The 21062-nt window shown below is 35.2% G+C and overlaps 1 protein-coding gene across 1 annotated transcript in view; it reads left to right on the top strand.

Annotated features, from left to right (window-relative positions):
• Positions 1-21062, top strand: part of UEVLD (UEV and lactate/malate dehyrogenase domains) — an 86054-nt gene that overhangs the window by 22544 nt on the left and 42448 nt on the right. Inside the window, 3 exon segments of the mRNA XM_077114176.1 lie at positions 361-524; positions 13048-13183; positions 13954-14072. Of these exon segments, the coding sequence (XP_076970291.1) occupies positions 361-524; positions 13048-13183; positions 13954-14072 (419 nt within the window).

Genomic DNA, 21062 nt, shown 5'->3' with positions numbered 1-21062 from the left:
AGGAAGGTACAATAGCTCTTGGGTAGGATAAAGAAGATTACAAAAGAAGATGCTGTAAATAAACCCCTGGCAGAGTAGGCCATGTAAATATTTTTTGAATTGAATTAGATGAGCTAGCCATTGTTGTAATTAAATCTTCTCAAAAGTTTCACTGGTGTTCTTGAAAAAGTATTTTGCTAAGGGGATCATATTGCCAGTTTGAATGTGGACAAAGAGTTAGGCTTTGATTTACCTAAATCCTTTATATATAAACTTGACTAGACTAGATTACGTGTTTCTAAAATAACACATACCTATATCATAAGTGTAGTCTTTGTGCTTCACTGTTGTTTGAAGATGTGTTTATTTTGTTTCAAATAGGTAATACATATAACATACCAATTCGTTTGTGGATTTTGGATTCTCACCCGTTTGCTCCCCCCATTTGCTTCTTGAAGCCAACTGCAAATATGGGAATCTCAGTTGGAAAACATGTGGATGCTCAAGGCAGAATATACTTGCCCTATCTCCAAAACTGGAGCCATGTAAGATCAACTTGGATATTTTAAAAAATTTTTTCATTTTTATGAATATTTATCTTTAATCCTGATAGTATAAATAAGTAAGATAGTGCATTTTCTTTTAGTGATATTCTTAATAAGGTCTTCAAAGGTAATTTGAAATTGAAAGGAAAGTGAGGATTGAATTTTATAAAAATAATAATAATATGGAACCCTGAAATTAAGGTTTATATAATAATAGTCTATTTTAGCTAAGACAGATTTTCATTTTATAGTGTTCTATCATTTTCAAAGCATCCATACACTGTATATATACCTGATATTTATAAGGAATCATCTTATTCTCTCTCTCTATATATATATGTGTGTGTGTGTGTGTGTGTGTGTGTGTGTAAACACAAAACCTTTGTAAGATGATATAATAAGATAATTTAAATCCCATTTTTGAACTTTTAATATTTTTAAAATATGTTTCTGCCATCTGCCTGGAATGTGTATGTATATACATACATACATACATACATACATACACACACACATTTAGCTATAAGAAAAAAATAGTAGGAAAAAAAGTCATTTTGCTTTAATTTAAAAATTACTGATATGATCACTATTTTAAAAGTCAAATTACTGAGGTATTATGCGCCATTTGTTGTTTTTTTAACTTTTTTATTAATTAAAAAATTAACAAACAAAACATTTAGATAGCATTCCATTCTACATATACAATCAGTAATTCTTAATATCATCACATAGTTGCATATTCATCATTTCTTAGTACATTTGCATCGATTTAGAAAAAGAAATAAAAAGACAACAGAAAAAAGAAATAAAATGATAATAGAGAAAAAAAAGACTATACATACTGTATTTGTTAGGGTTCTCTAGAGAAACAGAATCAACAGGGAACACTTGCAAATATAAAATTTATGAAAGTGTCTCACGTGACCGTAGGAATGCAGAGTCCAAAATCCACAGGGCAGGCTGCGAATCCGACAACTCCAATGGATGGCCTGGATGAACTCCACAGGAGAGGCTCACCAGCCAAAGCAGGAATGCAACCTGTCTCCTCTGAGTCCTCCTTAAAAGGCTTCCCATGATTGGATTTAGCATCACTAATTGCAGAAGACACTCCCCTTTGGCTGATTACAAATGGAATCAGCTGTGGATGTAGCTGACTTGATCATGACCTAATCCTATGAAATGTCCTCATTGCAACAGACAGGCCAGCGCTTGCCCAATCAGATGAACAGGTACCACAACTTGGCCAAGTTGACACCTGTCCCTAACCATGACACATACCATACCCCTTACCCCTCGCTTTCATTTACCACTATTTCAAACTGAATTTATTTTAACATTTGTTCCCCCTATTACTTATTTTTATTCCATATGTTCTACTCTTCTGTTGATACAGTAGCTAAAAGGAGCATCAGACATAAGGTTTTCACATTCACAGAGTCTCATTGTGAAAGCTATATCATTGATGTGCCATTTGTTTTTACTTGCATGAACTTGTGCAAGGAGGAAAATAGATGCTTTTCAAAAACTCCAAGTGAGTAAATGCTATTTATTTAGTGCTGCCTGGGTTTATTATAATAAGATCAGTGAAGGCATGATCAGTGGGTTATGTATTAACAAGCCTCATAAGTGAATTCAGTTCCTTATAACAAACATATAATGAAAACATTTCTGATGACATGTAAAACAGACATCATAGACTCAAGGTTAAAGTAATAGACCATTGTAGATAAAATGGATCTCACAGAAAGGCTTCTTGCAAACAAGCATCTCACTTTTATGATGACAGGATTTATTCATGTTCTTCAGCTTTCTCCTTGTGTTTACATTGAAGGATAATATTCAGTCCCATGCTCTGCATCCTCAAAAGCACTTGTATCAACAATTTCTTATAAAGTATCATTCATACATTTATTCAATAAATATATGAGTAACTGTTATATACCAGGCATTGTGATGCATGATAAAAAAAAAAGTTAAAAATCCTTGACCTCATAGAACTTAAATTCAGTTGGGAATTGAAAATTTAAAGCTTATGAATATGACTGTAATTTCAGTCAGTAAGGAATCAAGCGATTTTATTTGTAGTTTATGATTTATTTCTGTACTACCAGCTGATAAATATTCAGATCTGGCATTTAGAAAGTATTTTTAAAAATCTTTGTACAATGATATAATAAGATCATTTAAATCCCATTTTTGAACTTTTAGTATTTTTGAAATCTATTTCTGCTCATCTACCTGAAGTGTCTTGATTGGGGGATGGGGGAACAGTTTCAGAATTTACTATGTGATATTTTCCCCAGTTTTAGTAGTAAAACACCCTAAATTGTGAAATAAAAGTTTGCTTGTTAATGCTTATAGAAGATTGACTTCCAAATTGATAATTAATTTACACAATATCAGATCCCTTCTCACTTTGGCTCTCAGAAGCTGCTGGCTGATATGTACCATATGCAGCAGCCCTTCTTCTGGCTGTCTCTTTAAGGTGTTGATGTGCTACATTTTTACAAAGGAGATTTTAGATTAACTCATGTAGCAAGTCAAATCATGTCCTTAGTTTATAGTATACTACATCTTTCCCATTTTCCTAAATTGTGAAATATACATTCCAAAGTCCAAAGTCTAAATACAAAATTTAAAGATTATAACACATACCTCCAACTTGCCTTAGCAAATTAGCAGTACCTTTGTAGTCCTCTGTGTGTTTGTGTCCAGTTGTATCTTCCTTGCTTCCTGGATTTTGTGTTAATCATTTTCTTGTTTTTATGTTTTTGCAATATATATATATAGCCCAAACAGTATTGTTTAGTTTTGCCTTTTTTTAATGATGTCAGTATATTTGTTTATTTAAACAAGATTAGAAAGAATTATACCAAAATGTTAACTGTAGTTTTGCAATGGATCCCTTAGGCTTATAAATTGCATTCTTTGGCAAAAGCATCATGAGCAAGATATTTATTTAAATGAACATTTATTAGCTGGCATAATATACAATTTTATTCATCTGAGCAGTGAAGCAGTTAGAAGGTAGGTCAATATTGACTTTCAGAAACTCACCCTCCTAGGATCACCCAAGTCCTGGAATGCTGATGATGATAGCATGAAGCTGCTCTTTGTGGGTCTGGGAGCCAGCTGTTGTTTGTACCCTGTCCTTTTATTTGCTACTTGATAAAGCACATGAAAGACTACTAGAAGAGACACTGGGGCATTATTTCCTAGTCCTTCCCTATTAAAGATTCTTATCTTTATGTTTATTTGTAGTTTTGCCTTTATTTGACCTTTATGTAAATTGAATCATACTGTATCTAATCTTCCATGACATGCTTTGTTTTGTTTGTTTTTTGGGTGCATGGTCTGGGAATTGAACCCAGGTCTCCTGCATGGAAGGTGAGCCTTCTACCACTAAACTACCCGTGCACCCACATGCTTTGTTTTAACTGAGCATTAAGCTTAAAAAATTCATCCAAATTAATGTATATAGCTGTAGATTATTTGTTTTAGCTGAGTATTAAGTTTAAAAAACTCAACCAAATTGGTGTATATATCTGTAGATTGTTTCACACTATTTATGCAATTTGGTATTCTGCATTTTTCATTTATCATTATATCGAGCATTTCTCCATGTTAAATAATATTCTTTAAAATAGATTGTAATGGTTACCTGATGACCTATAATAAAGATATCATGTAATATCTATTGTTAGAAGTTTAATGATGAGCATCCTTCAAAATAAATCTTTGTATATATATTTAACAATTTTCTAATGATAAATCTCTGGAAATGGAATTATTGGATCAAAGGTTATCAACATTTTTAAAGCCATTCTTATATATTGTCAGATTGACCTCTGAAAAGGTGGACAAAAGTTTTATTTCTACTCTCAGTAGAAATCAGTGAAGTATATCTATTTTACAGCACTCTTTGTCTATCAGGAGGTATTATTAAAACAAAGCAAACCTTTGCTCATCTCTGTACATTGACTAAGAAGGATGTACAGTATACTTTCATTGTAGGTAATTAAAAGTTTTATGAAAGGATAATTTATAATATATATGAACGCCGAAAGTTGTAGAATTAGAGGTCAGTGATGTGTCGGAGTTGAGTGAGGGATGGAGTAAAGGAGGGCATTAGGATTAGCAATCTTATTTTATATATATTGTATAAAAGTATGCAATTATGGGTATATTTTACTTTCAATTTATGGTTTTCTATATTTTTCATATGAGGAAGAAAAAAAGAAATAGAAAAGGAAAAGACACAACAAATTGTCAACAGTAGAGTTGAGATGGGAAACATTGACTTTACTTTTGAAACTTGTGCCTTATTTGCATTATTGGCAATTTAAATAAGATTACCAGTTAAATGTAATGAGACACTATAAAAATTTACCAGTAGGAAGGACAAAAATAGTATCTTTAAATTTCAGTTTTTGTTTATTTGAAAAATTAAAATATTTTTCATATATTTATCAACCATGTATGTTTCTTCATTTATGGATTGTCTATCTCTCAAATCCATTTTTGCCTTTTTTTAAAAAAATAAAGGATATTCAAACAATGGTTTGAAATTTGTACCCTGATATGGGAATTTGTATTTTCTGTTTCCTTTCTCTAGTCTTCTTTGGCATCTCTTTTTATAGTTTTGTCTATTTAATAGAGGTAGTCTTGTAATCTAGTTGAGGTTGTACTTGATTTCAGTTTAGATAGTATTGATTTCATTTTACTATTCTCAGCCTCTTTATTATAATCTAAAACTAGTCTTCAGATGGCAATGTTATTTAAATTATCCTATGTAAAGGTACCAGAATACCTTTCAGTTCCACATGCAGTTGGAATTGTAATTATGTCATAATTATATAGAGTTTTGGAGTTGGAGAAATCTAGTAGTCATAGAGGTCAAGGTCCCCAGGAGATTCAGAGTGCTGCAATGAGACTACATTATTTTGTTCGAACAGCACATTAGTTTTGTTTTGCTTTATTTTATTTTGTTCTTAATTTGAATTTGAATATCTATAGGCATGTTCTTTCCAATTTGCCACAGTAACCATTTCTTCAAATTTTCTTATCCTTGGCAGGTTAATACAGTGCTATCTGCCTGGTCGCTGAAGATACTTTAGTTTTTGACTCTAATGGCCTCATCCTCCCAGACTCTGAGAAACTAAGCTCTTTTAAAAATGATCATACTACTAATTATTCCTAATGAAAATAATAACCATCTATTTTGCACTCATAGCTTTTAGCTTTTATGCATTATCTCATTTGTTTCTCATAACATGTATGTGGGATTTATTATTCACACTGTATTGTCCACACTGAAGCTCAGAGAAGTTAAGTGAAATTTAAGGTTCCTCAACCAGTGAAGTTAAAAGAAATAATATCATATTAGATAGTATTTTACCAATGTTAATTTTATGATTTGATAATGGTTCTGTAGGAGAATTCTTTTTTTTCTTTAAGGAAATACACACTAAATTATTTAAGGATAAGGGGACATCATATCTTCAGGTTACTCTCAGAAAATTATATATATAAAGAAAAGTATGTATATAAAGAGAAAAGTATATATATATATATATATATATATATATATATATATAGAAAGTATATCTATAAAGAGAAAGAGACTAAGAGAGCAAATGTGATAAAATGTTAATATTTGAGTAATCTTGGTTAAGAGTGTATGGGAGCTTTCCCCGCCGGCGGCGCTCCCGCTGCCAGCCAGCCAGCCCTCCTCTCCCTCTTTCCCCACCGGTGGTGCTCCTGCAGCCAGCCAGCCGTCCGCTCCCTCTTTCCCCGCCGGCGGCGCTCCCACCGCCAGCCATCCAGCCCTCCTCTCCCTCTTTCCCCGCCGGCGGCACTCCCGCCGCCGGCCACCCAGCCCTCCTCTTCCCCCTTCTCCGTTGGCAGCGCTCCCGCCGCCATCTTGCCCTTCCCTTTCGCCTTCTCCTCTGGCGGCGCTCCATCTGCCATCTTATCCTTCCCTTTCGCCTCCTGCTCTGGCAGCTCTCCAACCACCACCGTGCCCTCTTCCGCCTTCACCAGCTCCTCCGCCACCGTCCTCGACTGCCTTGCCACCCTCACCTTTCCTCCTCCAGAACAGCTACTGGGGGAGTGGAGATGATACAGAGCAGCTCCCGGAGCCACGACGGAGATCAAAGGGATGGCGTACCCCATCCTGGAACGGCTGACTGTCTGGGAGAACCAGCTCCGGTGAGATTGCCGAGGAGCGTGGGCTTTCCCGGGCAGGACGGCAAGCGGCCGGAGTCCCTCCCTTCCTCCTTCCCAGGCCAGCTGGCAGAATTGGGCAGGCGGTCCCCTCGGGCCACGGCGGCTGGCGCCCCCACCACGCAAGGCCCCCCGGACCAACTGAGAGAGTTGGGTCGGAAATCTCCAGACCGCGGAGAACGGTGACCAGGGGGGTCCCTTCCAAACACGTGACTCCCCAGTCCGGCTGGGAATGGTGCACTCTCCCGGGCTGCGGTGGCTGGCGCCCTCCTGCCACGCTTGGTGCCCCGGGCCGACTAGGAAATTCGGTTGGGTGCTCTCCTGGGCTGCGGCGGCCAGGGACCCTCCCCGCCTTCGGACCCCCGGGCCGGCTGGCACTCTTCCAAGCCGCTTCAGCTGGCAAACCTCCCCCACGGCGAGAGTTTTCCAAAGTTAAAGGACCCACAGCACCTTTTACTGGTGGAACCCGCAGACAAACGTGTGCCACGAGCGCCGCCTACTGGGCAGGATAAGAAAAACAGAACCCAGAGATTTCACAGAAAAATCTTTCAACCTGTTGGGTCCAACACCCAGGGAATTCTGACTAAATGCCCAGACGCCAGCAGAAGATAACGGATCACGCTCAGAAAATTGAAAATATGGCCCAGTCAAAGGAACAAAGCAATAGTTCAAATGAGATACAGGAGCTGAAACAACTAATGCTGAATATACGAACAGAAATGGAAAACCTCTTCAAAAACGAAATCGATAAATTGAGGGAGAACATGAAGAAGACATGGGCTGAACAAAAAGAAGAAATAGAAAAACTGAAAAAACAAATCACAGAGCTTATGGAAGTGAAGGATAAAGTAGAAAAGATGGAAAAAACAATGGATACCTACAATGATAGATTTAAAGAGACAGAAGATAGAATTAGTGATTTGGAGGATGAAACATCTGAATTCCAAAAAGAAACAGAAACTATCAGGAAAAGAATGGAAAAATTTGAACAGGGTATCAGGGAACTCAAGAACAATATGAACCGCACAAATATACGTGTTGTATTTTTGTATTTTCTCAGAAGAAGAGAAGGGAAAAGGAGGAGAAAAACTAATGGAAGAAATTATCACTGAAAATTTCCCAACTCTTATGAAAGACCTAAAATTACAGATCCAAGAAGTGCAGCGCACCCCAAAGAGATTAGACCCAAATAGGCGTTCTCAAAGACACTTACTAGTTAGAATGTCAGAGGTCAAAGAGAAAGAGAGGATCTTGAAAGCAGCAAGAGAAAAACAATCCATCACATACAAGGGAAACCCAATAAGACTATGTGTAGATTTCTCAGCAGAAACCATGGAAGCTAGAAGACAGTGGCATGATATATTTAAGTTACTAAAAGAGAAAAACTGCCAACCAAGACTCCTATATCCAGCAAAATTGTCCTTCAAAAATGAGGGAGAAATTAAAACATTCTCAGACAAAAAGTCACTGAGAGAATTTGTGACCAAGAGACCAGCTCTGCAAGAAATACTAAAGGGAGCACTAGAGTCAGATACGGAAAGAGAGAAGAGAGAGGTATGGAGAAGAGTGTAGAAAGAAGGGAAGTCAGATATGATATATATAATACAAAAGGCAAAATGGTAGAGGAAAATATTATCCAAACAGTAATAACACTAAATGTTAATGGACTGAATTCCCCAATCAAAAGACATAGACTGGCAGAATGGATTAAAAAACAGGATCCTTCTATATGCTGTCTACAGGAAACACATCTTAGACCCAAATATAAACATAGGTTGAAAGCGAAAGGATGGGAAAAGATCTTTCATGTAAATAACAACCAGAAAAGAGCAGGAGTGGCTATACTAATATCCAGCAAATGAGACTTCAAATGTAAAACAGTTAAAAGAGACAAAGAAGAACACTATATACTAATAAAAGGAACAATTAAACAAGAAGACATAACAATCATAAATATTTATGCACCAACCCAGAATGCCCCCAAATACGTGAAGAATACACTGCAAACACTGAAAAGGGAAATAGACTCATATACCATAATAGTTGCAGACTTCAATTCACCACTCTCATCGATGGACAGAACATCTAGACAGAGGATCAATAAAGAAACAGAGAATCTGAATATTACTATAAATGAGCTAGACTTAACAGACATTTATAGGACATTACATCTCACAACAGCAGGATACACCTTTTTCTCAAGTGCTCATGGATCATTCTCAAAGATAGACCATATGCTGGGTCACAAAGCAAGTCTTAACAAATTTAAAAAGATTGAAATCATACACAACACTTTCTCGGATCATAAAGGAATGAAGTTGGAAATCAATAATAGGCGGAGTGCGAGAAAATTCACAAATACGTGGAGGCTCAACAACACACTCTTAAACAACCAGTGGGTCAAAGAAGAAATTGCAAGAGAAATTAGTAAATACCTCGAGGCGAATGAAAATGAAAACACAACATATCAAAACTTATGGGACGCAACAAAGGCAGTGCTAAGAGGGAAATTTATTGCCCTAAATGCCTATATCAGAAAAGAAGAAAAAGTAAAAATGCAGGAATTAACTGTCCACTTGGAAGAACTGGAGAAAGAACAGCAAACTAATCCCAAAGCAAGCAAAAGGAAAGAAATAACAAAGATTAGAGCAGAAATAAATGAAATTGAAAACATGAAAACAATAGAGAAAATCAATAAGACCAGAAGTTGGTTCTATGAGAAAATCAATAAGATTGATGGGCCCTTAGCAAGATTGACAAAAAGAAGAAGAGAGAGGATGCAAATAAATAAGATCAGAAATGGAAGAGGAGACATAATTACTGACCTCACAGAAATAAAGGAGGTAATAACAGGATAGATACTATGAACAACTTTACGCTAATAAATACAACACTTTAGATGAAATGGACGGGTTCCTGGAAAGACATGAACAACCAACTTTGACTCAAGAAGAAATAGTGACCTCAACAAACCAATCACAAGTAAAGAAATTGAATTAGTCATTCAAAAGCTCCTTAAAAGAAAAGTCCAGGACCAGACGGCTTCACATGTGAATTCTATCAAACATTCCAGAAAGAATTAGTACCAACTCTCCTCAAACTCTTCAAAAAAATCGAAGTGGAGGGAAAACTACCTAATTCATTCTATGAAGCCAACATCACCCTCATACCAAAACCAGGCAAAGATATTACAAAAAAAGAAAACTACAGACCAATCTCTCTAATGAATATAGATGCAAAAAAAATCCTCAATAAAATTCTAGCAAATCGTATCCAACAACACATTAAAAGAATTATACATCATGACCAAGTAGGATTCATCCCAGGTATGCAAGGATGGTTCAACATAAGAAAATCAATGAATGTAATACACCATATCAACAAATCAAAGCAGAAAAATCACATGATCATCTCAATTGATGCAGAGAAGGCATTTGACAAGATTCAACATCCTTTCCTTTTGAAAACACTTCAAAAGATAGGAATACAAGGGAACTTCCTTAAAATGATAGAGGGAGTATATGAAAAACCCACAGCTAATATCATCCTCAATGGGGAAAAATTGAAAACTTTCCCCCTAAGATCAGGAACAAGACAAGGATGTCCACTATCACCACTATTATTCAACATTGTGTTGGAGGTTCTAGCCAAAGCAATTAGACCGAAGAAAAAGAAATACAAGGCATCAAAATTGGAAAGGAAGAAGTAAAACTATCACTGTTTGCAGACAATATGATACTATACATCAAAAACCCGGAAAAATCCACAACAAAACTACTAGAGCTAATAAATGAGTACAGCAATGTAGCAGGTTACAAGATCAACATTCAAAAATCTGTAGCATTTCTATACACTAGTAATGAACAAGCTGAGGGGGAAATCAAGAAACAAATCCCATTTACAATTGCAACTAAAAGAATAAAATACCTAGGAATAAATTTAACTAAAGAGACAAAAAACCTATATAAAGAAAACTACAAAAAACTGCTAAAAGAAATCACAGAAGACCTAAATAGATGGAAGGGCATACCGTGTTCATGGATTGGAAGACTAAATATAGTTGAGATGTCAATCCTACCTAAATTGAGCTACAGATTCAATGCAATACCAATCAAAATCCCAACAACTTATTTTTCAGAAATAGAAAAACCAATAAGCAAATTTATCTGGAAGGGCACAGTGCCCCGAATTTTAAAAACATCTTGAGGGAAAAAAACGAAGCTGGAGGTCTCGCACTGCCGGACTTTAAGGCATATTATGAAGCTACAGTGGTCAAAACAGCATGGTATTGGCAGAAAGATAGATATATCGACCAATGGAATCGAATAGAGTGCTCAGATATAGACCCTCTCATCTTTGGACATTTGATCTTTGATAAGGCAGTCAAGCTAACTCACCTGCGACAGAACAGTCTCTTCAATAAATGGTGCCTAGAGAACTGGATATCCATATGCAAAAGAAGGAAAGAAGACCCGTATCTCACACCCTATACAAAAGTTAACTCAAAATGGATCAAAGATCTAAACATTAGGTCTAAGACCATAAAACAGTTAGAGAAAAATGTAGGGAGATATCTTATGAATCTTACAATTGGAGGCGGTTTTATGGACCTTAAACCTAAAGCAAGAGCACTGAAGAAGGAAATAAATAAATGGGGACTCCTCAAAATTAAACACTTTTGTGCATCAAAGAACTTCATCAAGAAAGTAGAAAGACAGCCTACACAATGGGAGATAATATTTGGAAATGACATATCAGATAAAGGTCTAGTATCCAGAATTTATGAAGAGATTGTTCAACTCAACAACAAAAAGACAGCCAAGAACAAACACCTACCAGAAGAGGAAATACGGATGGCCAAGAGGCACATGAAGAGATGCTCAATGTCCCTGGCCATTAGAGAAATGCAAATCAAAACCACAATGAGATATCATCTCACACCCACCAGAATGGCCATTATCAACAAAACAGAAAATGACAAGTGCTGGAGAGGATGCGGAGAAAGAGGCACACTTATCCACTGTTGGTGGGAATGTCAAAGGGTGCAACCACTGTGGAAGGCAGTTTGGCGGTTCCTCAAAAAGCTGAATATAGAATTGCCATACGACCCAGGAATACCATTGCTAGGTATCTACTCAAGGGACTTAAGGGCAAAGACACAAACGGACATTTGCACACCAATGTTTATAGCAGCGTTATTTACAATTGCAAAGAGATGGAAACAGCCAAAATGTCCATCAACAGAAGAATGGCTAAACAAACTGTGGTATATACATACGATGGAATATTATGCAGCTTTAAGACAAGATAAACTTATGAAGCATGTAATAACATGGATGGACCTAGAGAACATTATGCTGAGTGAGTCCAGCCAAAAACTAAAGGACAAATACTGTATGGTCCCACTGATGTGAACGGACATTCGAGAATAAACTTGGAATATGTCATTGGTAACAGAGTCCAGCAGGAGTTAGAAACAGGGTAAGATAATGGGTAATTGGAGCTGAAGGGATACAGACTGTGCAACAGGACTAGATAGAAAAACTCAAAAATGGACAGCACAATAATACCTAAGTGTAAAGTAATCATGTTAAAACACTGAATGAAGCTGAATCTGAGCTATAGGTTTTTTTTTTTTTTTTGGGGGGGGTTTTTTGGGTTTTTTTTTTTTTTACTATTATGATTACTTTTATTTCTTTTCTCTATATTAACATTCTATATCTTTTTCTGTTGTGTTGCTAATTCCTCTAAACCGATGCAAATGTACTAAGAAATGATGATCATGCATCTATGTAATGATGTTAAGAATTACTGATTGCATATGTAGAATGGTATGATTTCTAAATGTTGGGTTAATTTCTTTTTTTTCCATTAATTAATAAAAAAAAAAAGAGTGTATGGGAAATCTTTGCACACTTTTTTGCAACTTTTCTCTAAATCTGATGTTATTTCAAAATAAAAGCAGCAAAGAGGGGGTCAACAGAGAAACTGTTCCCAACCTAGTATTTCTGCTACTAAAAACTTTCATGCTATTTTCCCACTTTTGGGAGACTTGGATTTAGCACTTTCCTCCCTTTATTTATCAGTTATAAATATTAAAACAGTTAAAAGTATTGAATAATCTTTCAGTTAAAAGTGTTAAAATAGTTAAGAGTATTAAATAATACTTTTTTTTTTACAAAATGAGAGCATGATGGAATACTTTATTTTGGCTAACTCTTTAACAATGCATAGATTAACAAGATAGTATTTTTAGTAAAATTTTTGGATAACTTTTCCTTTCATGTGTATTCTGCAGCCTAAATCTGTCATTGTTGGATTGATTAAGGAAATGATTACCAAGTTTCAAGAGGAACTTCCTTTGTATTCTCTATCATCATCTGATGAGGCACGGCAAGTAGACTTGCTAGCCTATATTGCAAAAATCACTGAAGGTTTGTATTGTCAATCAAATTGCCTTGAGAGTTATATCTTACAGTTTCTCTCTGTAAGATCTTTTACTCTCTGCTACTTGCTTTCTACTTCCTCTTGATAAATAAATACATGAGTATGTGTTTCTGTTTTGAATAAAGTTCTAGTTATTATAGTTGTGTTACATAAAGTTCCAATGAAAATGTTTTTTTAAAATGTAAAAAGTTGATTTTCTACTGACAGATAAAATAATTCTAATTTTGTTCAAAAATCACTTGACATGTATTAATAATCACAAGCCTTTTTCTTTATATATTTATGTGGCTTTTGACTCATTAATTACATTGGACTAGAAGATCTGTGATTCTGAATGTTTTCACTGAGAATGCTTGGAATATTTAGTAAGGTATTAAACTTTTTTTTTTGCATTATAGATCAGAGCAGTAAGAATCAGAATGTTTTCTGGACTTCTGAAATATTTTTTTTTCTTAATATCATACCTTAGCATCATTTTGAGTAGTATATATAATGTTTTTTTAAATTTTTTGAAAGATATGTTCTTTTTAAAAGGATAACTTCTATTTAGTATATGTTTAATAAGACTTCAAACTTCAGAACTCAGATTCTTTGTCTTTCTTGCATTCATACATTCATTCATTTGTTCAGCAAGCATTTTTTGATTGCCAGCTATGGACTAGTACCATGTTTTCTGTTTGAAGCCTGTTGAATTTTTAATGTTAAAAAGATTTTTGATGTTATTTTAAAATTCTTGTGAACCTACTTTTCTTTCTAGGTGTTTCAGACATAAATTCAAAGAACTGGGCAAACCACAAGAATAAAACAGTCAATAAAATTACTGTGGTTGGCGGTGGAGAGTTGGGTATTGCCTGCACATTAGCAATTTCAGCAAAGGTATGTAAGGAGGGTGGTTTTGGATAGATCTGACATAGTGCTGCATTTTAAGGCAGTATATGTTTGATATACAAGAAATAATGGCTTTATTTTGCCGTGTAGATAAACCTTATTTTGTTTTACAATATAAAACATTGACAAAAATAGCTGAAAGCTCTCATCAGTGATGTTGACTCTTAATTAGTAGTTAGTCATGAAATAGGCTTTGAAACTGTAATTTAAACAGTGAGCACATCATCCTAATACAAGGAAAACCTCAAGTTGACATTCATCTGATTTAGTCACAAATTCTTTCCTGTGTTTCCTGAGTCATGTTGCTTTAGTTAAACTCTTATTTACTGTTAAACTACTTAATTTTAGCTCTTTTTGAAATTAGCATTTTTCAAAGGATTGTCTTTGTGTGATTTCTTCATTATCTTTTACACTATATTTTATACCAGTTCGGGATTTGTTTATTTTTCTTTGACAGTTTTTTGATACTAGAGCCTTTGTAAATAAATTGTTTACAGAAGGGTTTAATCCCCTTCCAGAGAGGTTCAGAAGACTTGCCTGCCTCCCTCCAGTATCATAGCAACAGCATGCCTTGTGTCATTTGACGGATGTAGTCCAGAATAGAATAGCTGTCCCTCTGTATATTTATTTAGTGGCTGGAATTAATTTTTCTTTCTTTTAAAATTGGATTGTTTGTCATCTAAATTATTTCATTCTATTTTAATACTTCAGCTGAATTAGGAGCAGGTTCTGCTTCAGCAAAGATTAAATTCTTTCCAGGGAGGTAGAAAAATTTAAAAGCTGATTGCTCAGCTTACTTTCTGCTTTTTAAAAGAATTATTTTTTTTTTTTTTTTTTTTTTTTTTTTTTTTTAAAGGAAAGACAGAGAGAAGGAAGGAAGGATAGAAGGAAGGAAGGAAGGAAGAAAGGGAAACATTTTTAAACATTTTCTTGTTTTATTGTATTCTGTTTCTCCGTTTTTGTTACATGGGCTGGGGCCGGGAATCGAACCGAGGTCCTCCGGCATAGCAGGCAAGCACTTTGCCCGCTGAGCCACCGCGGCCCGCCCGAATTATTTATTTTTTATTGATATATATTGTATAGTCATGTACCATGTAATCATCCAAAGTGTGCAATCAATGGTTCACAATATGTGGTAATTTTTGGCATATTATAGTTTCAGTTCCTCCACCCTCCATCTGAAAACACTATTCTCTCTCATTTTTAAAAATTAATTAATTAATTAATATTTTATTGAGAAATCTTCACACACATACCTACTGTGCATGGTATAAAATCAATGGCTCACAGTATCATCATATAGTGTGTATTCATCATCATGATCATTTTTTAGAACATTTGTATCACTCCAGAAAAAGAAGAAAAAGCTCATACATACCATGCACCTTACCCTCCCTTTCATTGACCACTAGTGTTACTATCTACCCAATTCATTTTACCCTTTGTCCCCCCATTATTTGTTTATTTATTTTTTGTCCATATTTTTTACTCATCTGTCCATATGCTCGATACAAGGAGCATCAGACACAAGGTTTTCACAATCAGTCACATTGTAAATGTTATAGCTTTATATAGTCATCTTTAAGAATTGAAGACTACTGGAGCACAGCTCAGAAGTTTCAGGTACTTCCCTCTAGCCACACCAATACACCATAAACTAAAAAGGGATCTCTATATAATGCATAAGAATAACCTCCAGGATAACCTCTCAACTCTGAAATCTCTCAGCCAATGAAACTTTATTTTGTCTCATTTCTCTGTTCCCCTTTTTGGTCAAAAAGGCTTTCTCAATCTCTTGATGCTGGGTCCCATCTTATCCCAGGCTTTCTGCCCACGTTGCCAGGGAGATTTACACCCCTGGGGGTTATGTCCCATGTAGGAGGGAGGGCAGTGAGTTCACCTGCTGAGGTGGCTTAGAGAGAGAAGCCACACCTGAGCAACAAAAGAGGTTCTCTGGGGATGACTCTTGGGTCTAATTTTCAATAATAGGCCTAATTTTAAGCAGGCTTAGCCTATCCTTTGCAGGAGTAAGTTTCATAGGGAAAACCCCCAAGATCGAGGGCTTAGCCTATTGATTTAGTTGTTCCCACTGCTTGTGAGAATATCAGGAATTTTCTAAATAGGGAAGTTGAATATTTCCTTGTTTCTCCCCATCCCCTCAAGGGAAATTTACAAATACTTTTATAAAGATTGTTTTTTGTTTTTTTGCATTTTTTTTTTTTTTTTTGCATGGGCAGGCACTGGGAATCGAACCTGGGTCTCTGGCATGGCAGGTGAGAACTCTGCCTGCTGAGCCATGGTGGCCCACCTGCAAATACTTCTTTATTCACTGCCCACATCACTCGAGGATTTATCGGGGAATTACACCAACCTGGACAAACCAACAAAATCTCACACCCTATTCAAGATTCCATGTACTTATGGTGTTCGATTAAACTGACCATACAAGCTGAATTAGGAAATGCAGTACCCAAAAGATAAATTTTGCACCAAATAAACATCTCTCCCTTTAGTCTCACACAGAAGTTGAAGTTTTAAAATGTGGATGATATCATCCTTTACCCAGTCTTCTGATATGCTTTTAGTCCTACCCAGATCAGCTTCATTCATATCTCTACTCGATATCTGATCACTTTTTCAACTTTTTAAACAGGATTTCATAGCTTCAGAGCTCTAACTCTGAGTCTCAGATGTCACATAAACACCCTAAGTTTCTGGGAAAGACTATGTTGTATACAAACAGCCCAGTATCTCAGAATTTAGAATTAACATCACACCTCCTGAACATATGTGACTTCTGTAAGAGCTTACAATCTTATATTCTCTCTTAATTGGAATTTGAATTGTTTTCAGTTCTTTTGTTACTAGTAAAATGCTTCTATAAGCATCCGTTGCAAATTGCTTATTTTCTCATCTGAATTATTTTCTTTGGGGCATCTGTAGTCTCAAAAATAGTACTAGTGGGTCAGAGGGCATGAATACATTTTATAGTACTTAGTATGTAGAACCAGATTGCTCTTGAGCTAAGTAGAATTTATGCTGCCAGTAACAGTGTGCAAACTGACCTTTGTTATCTTTAACAATGCTGAGTTTTATCAGTTTTATTTATCTTTGATAAGTACAGGAAGACACCTTAAAGTTATGTTTCTTTTAGCTGAGTCTCACCAACAGTATTTCTTTGCATGTGAATTGTCTGGGCAGCAAACATTTTCTGTTTTTTTCTTTTTAAACATTAATGTTTTGACATAATTTTAAACATTAATATTTTGACTAAATTCAAATAGTGTAACAACAATATTAGTCATAGTAGTAGTATAGTAGTGGCAGCAACAGCAGTAACAAACCTCTAATTTTCACAGCCCTCTTTAAGAAAGAGATATTATCATTATTGCCAATTTGCATATGAAAAAAACTGAGGCATAAAGAGGTTACCTAACTTGCCGAAAGTCACAGTGTTAACAAATGTCAGGGCCAGGATTTGAAGTCAGGCAATCTGACAGTCTGTATTTTAGACCCTTGCTTCTCAAAGTGTGACTCAGACTAGCAATATTAGTGTCACCTGAGATCCTGTTAAGAATGAAGAGTCCTGGGTCCCACTCCAGACCTACTGAAGCAACATCTGAGTTTAACATATGTATGTTACACCTTGGGAAGCTCTGCTTTAGACCCTACCCTGTCAAATTGCTATTATCCTCATCATCATTGATGGATGTTAGTTTGTTTGTAGTCATTCGGTATAATATCATCTTAATATGAAAACCTTTATGCATTTTAAATCATTTTACTCATGTACTAGTAAACATGTAGAATAATTCCTGTAAATAAGATTGATGGATTAAAGAAGATGTTGCATTCTTAAATTTTGATAGAAATTGCCAAATTATTCCCCATATCAATTGTACAACTTTACCCTCACACACAGTCTATGCAAATATCTGCTTTCCCACACTACAAACTAAACTTTTGGATCCTTATGTGCCTGATAGATGAAAATGGTATCTTACAATTTTCTTTGCATTTCCCTGATAAGTATGGTTAACAATCTTTTCATATGTGTAAGAGCTATTTGGATTCTTTTCCTGTGAGCTGTTTGTCACAGCCTTTGTTCAATTTTTTTTTCTTTTAGGCTTTAAGTTATAGGAGCTTTTTGTATCTTTAGGAAATTTGCCTTTTGTGATGTGTTACAAATAGATGAAATATTTTAAAATACAACAATATTTGTATTACTGATTGTTTTAAGAGAGATTTTTCTACAGAATGCTTTATTTCCAGAATAATGTTTCTTGAGAATAAAGAGTAATACTTCCTGAGCTGAACTTTTACATTTAGGTATTGGAAGCAAGAATACCTTGTGACTTCTCTTGCCCCATAAACCACTTGAACAAATATTCAGCCAGCCCATAGGAGTTAAAATGAGACAGGTAATCAGAGTTGTTAGGCTCTAGGAATGTGAATTCTAAATCTGTCTTCGGGAAATAAAACAAAAAACAAATAGAATATACACACAGTGTACATATTAGCTCATTTGAGCATAAAATACTTCTTGAATCATGTGTCCCCTCCTCCCCCCCAAAAATAAAAACCACACTGGAGAATAATAGAGAGCTGGGAAGCCAGGGAGATGAGTGGGAGAGAGACATTTTACTTTATATGCTCTTTTCAATATATATCCTTTTATGAATATTTGTATTTGTATTTTGAACCATGTGAATATGTTGCCTAATTTAAAAATTAAGTTTTTTTTTAATTAAAAAAGAAAACTCCTTTGTACTAGGTCTCATTTTATTAATAACTGGTTTGTAAATTTTTAGGAAAATTCTTTATTTGCAGATACATAAATTAGGAAACTCTGGTGTTTCCTTACACAGTAACAATAAACAAATTAGCATTGATTTAGAGAGGGCTACTATATGCCATACCTGTGTCACATAATTAATCCTCACAGCCATAGGAAATAAGGCTGAGTTCCAGAGTTACACAGTTAAGAAGTGGTATGGCTGTTTATTTTGTTAACTTTTAAATTTTGCAATAATTTTAAACTAACAGGACAATTGCAAAGGTAATACAAACCCCATACAGAGAACTCCAATATATGCCCTGCTCAGATACCCAGATCCACCAACATTTTATGTTTTGCCACATTTGGTCTGTCTTTCTTTCTCCCTCTCTCATCTTTTCCTCAACATTTGAGAGTAGGTTGTATGCATCATGCCCATTGAACAATTAATACTTTCTGTACATTTTCTAAGAACAAGGATACTCACTTGTGTAACCTTGCCTTAAATATAGTTATCAAGTTAAAAAAATTTTAACATTGATATGAGGCTTACAGTCTCTATTGCAGTTTTTTCATATGTCCCAATAATGTTCTTTGGACATTTTCTCCTCCATTATTAGATCCAGTTTGGAATCATGTATTATATTTAGTTGTTATTGACTCTTTAATCTCTCCCTCTCTCTTTCACTTTTTTAAATTGTGAAAGCAAATATACAACATGAAATTTCCCATCTCAGATGCTTCGAAGTATAGAATTCAATGGAATTAATCATGCAATGTTGTGCTACCTTCCCTACTATCCGTTACCAGAACTTACTCATCCCATCACTACAAAGAAGAACCCTTTACTTATTCATTAACTTCCCATCCCCTCCATAACCTGTCCTGTACATTCTCTATGAATTTTCATTTGCATATTCTAGCAGTTTCATAAAAGTGAAATCATACAGTATCTGTTCTTTTGTGTCTAACTTATTTCCATCAACATAATTTTTTCAGGTCCATCTATGTTGTAGCATGTATCAAAACCTCATTTTTTTTGTTGTTTTTTTGCATGGGCAGGCACTGGGAATCGAACCCAGGTCTCCAGCATGGCAGGCAAGAACTCCACCTGCTGAGCCACCGTGGCCCACCCAAAACCTCATTTTTTAAAAAACAATTTTTTGTTTGAAATAATTTCAAAGTTATAAGTCACTTGGAAAAATAATACAAACCCCATAGAACTGCGACATGCCATGATCCCTAATCCTAGATACCCAGACCCATCAATTTTAACATTTTGCCACCTTTGCCATATCATTTGATCTATTTACCTACCTGCCTAGTTTCTGAACACATAAGACCAGGTTGCATACATTATACTCCTCAAACACATAATACTTCCATTTCCTACGAATAAGGATATTCACTTATAAAATCACCTTAAGTGCAGTTTTCAAGTTCAAGAAGTTTAAAATTGACATAAAGCTTACATTCTATTTTCAATTCTTCTTATATCCCAGTAATTTTCTTTTGAGCCTTTTCACCTCCATTCATAGATCTTTTCCAGAGTCATGTTTTGCTTTAATTGCCATTATCTCTTCAGTTTCTCTTTCTTTTTTTTTTTTTGAATTGTCAAAACATACATATATATAACTTAAATCTTCCCATGCCAGCCCTTCCCAAGCAAACTATTCACTGGGATTAATCACATTCACAATATTGCAGTACCCTCACTTCCACCCATTACTAGAACTTTCCCTTTACTCCAAACAGAAACTCTATGCTCATTTTATGTTAACTTCCCATTGCCCCTGACTTTCTGTTCCTGGTAACCTGTACTCTATATTCTGTCTATATAAGTTTGCCTAGTCTCTGATATTTTAGGTGTGGTTAACATGGGGCTTAAATTTAACATCCTAGACCTATAACTATGTTGCATACTCTGATACAGAAAAATAGCAACTTCAGTAGAATACATAAACAATGTTCCTATGTCCCTCCCTTATATAGTACATTTTATATATTGAGTACAAATCCATTGATTTATCAGTACATTTTATGCATTCACCTTTTAGATTGCATAGGAAGTAAAAAGTGTAGTAACAAAAATCAAAAATACAATTGTACTGGTGTTTATATTTACCTATGTCATTATCTTTACCAGAGATCTTTATTTCTTTATGTGGCTTCAGTCAATTATCCAATGTCCTCTTTTTTTC

The sequence above is a fragment of the Tamandua tetradactyla genome, chromosome 8 (assembly GCF_023851605.1).
Source record: "Tamandua tetradactyla isolate mTamTet1 chromosome 8, mTamTet1.pri, whole genome shotgun sequence".
In the NCBI taxonomy this organism is placed as follows: domain Eukaryota; kingdom Metazoa; phylum Chordata; class Mammalia; order Pilosa; family Myrmecophagidae; genus Tamandua; species Tamandua tetradactyla.
The sequence above is the reverse complement of the archived record's forward strand: the minus strand, read 5'-3'. Positions and strand labels throughout refer to the sequence as shown.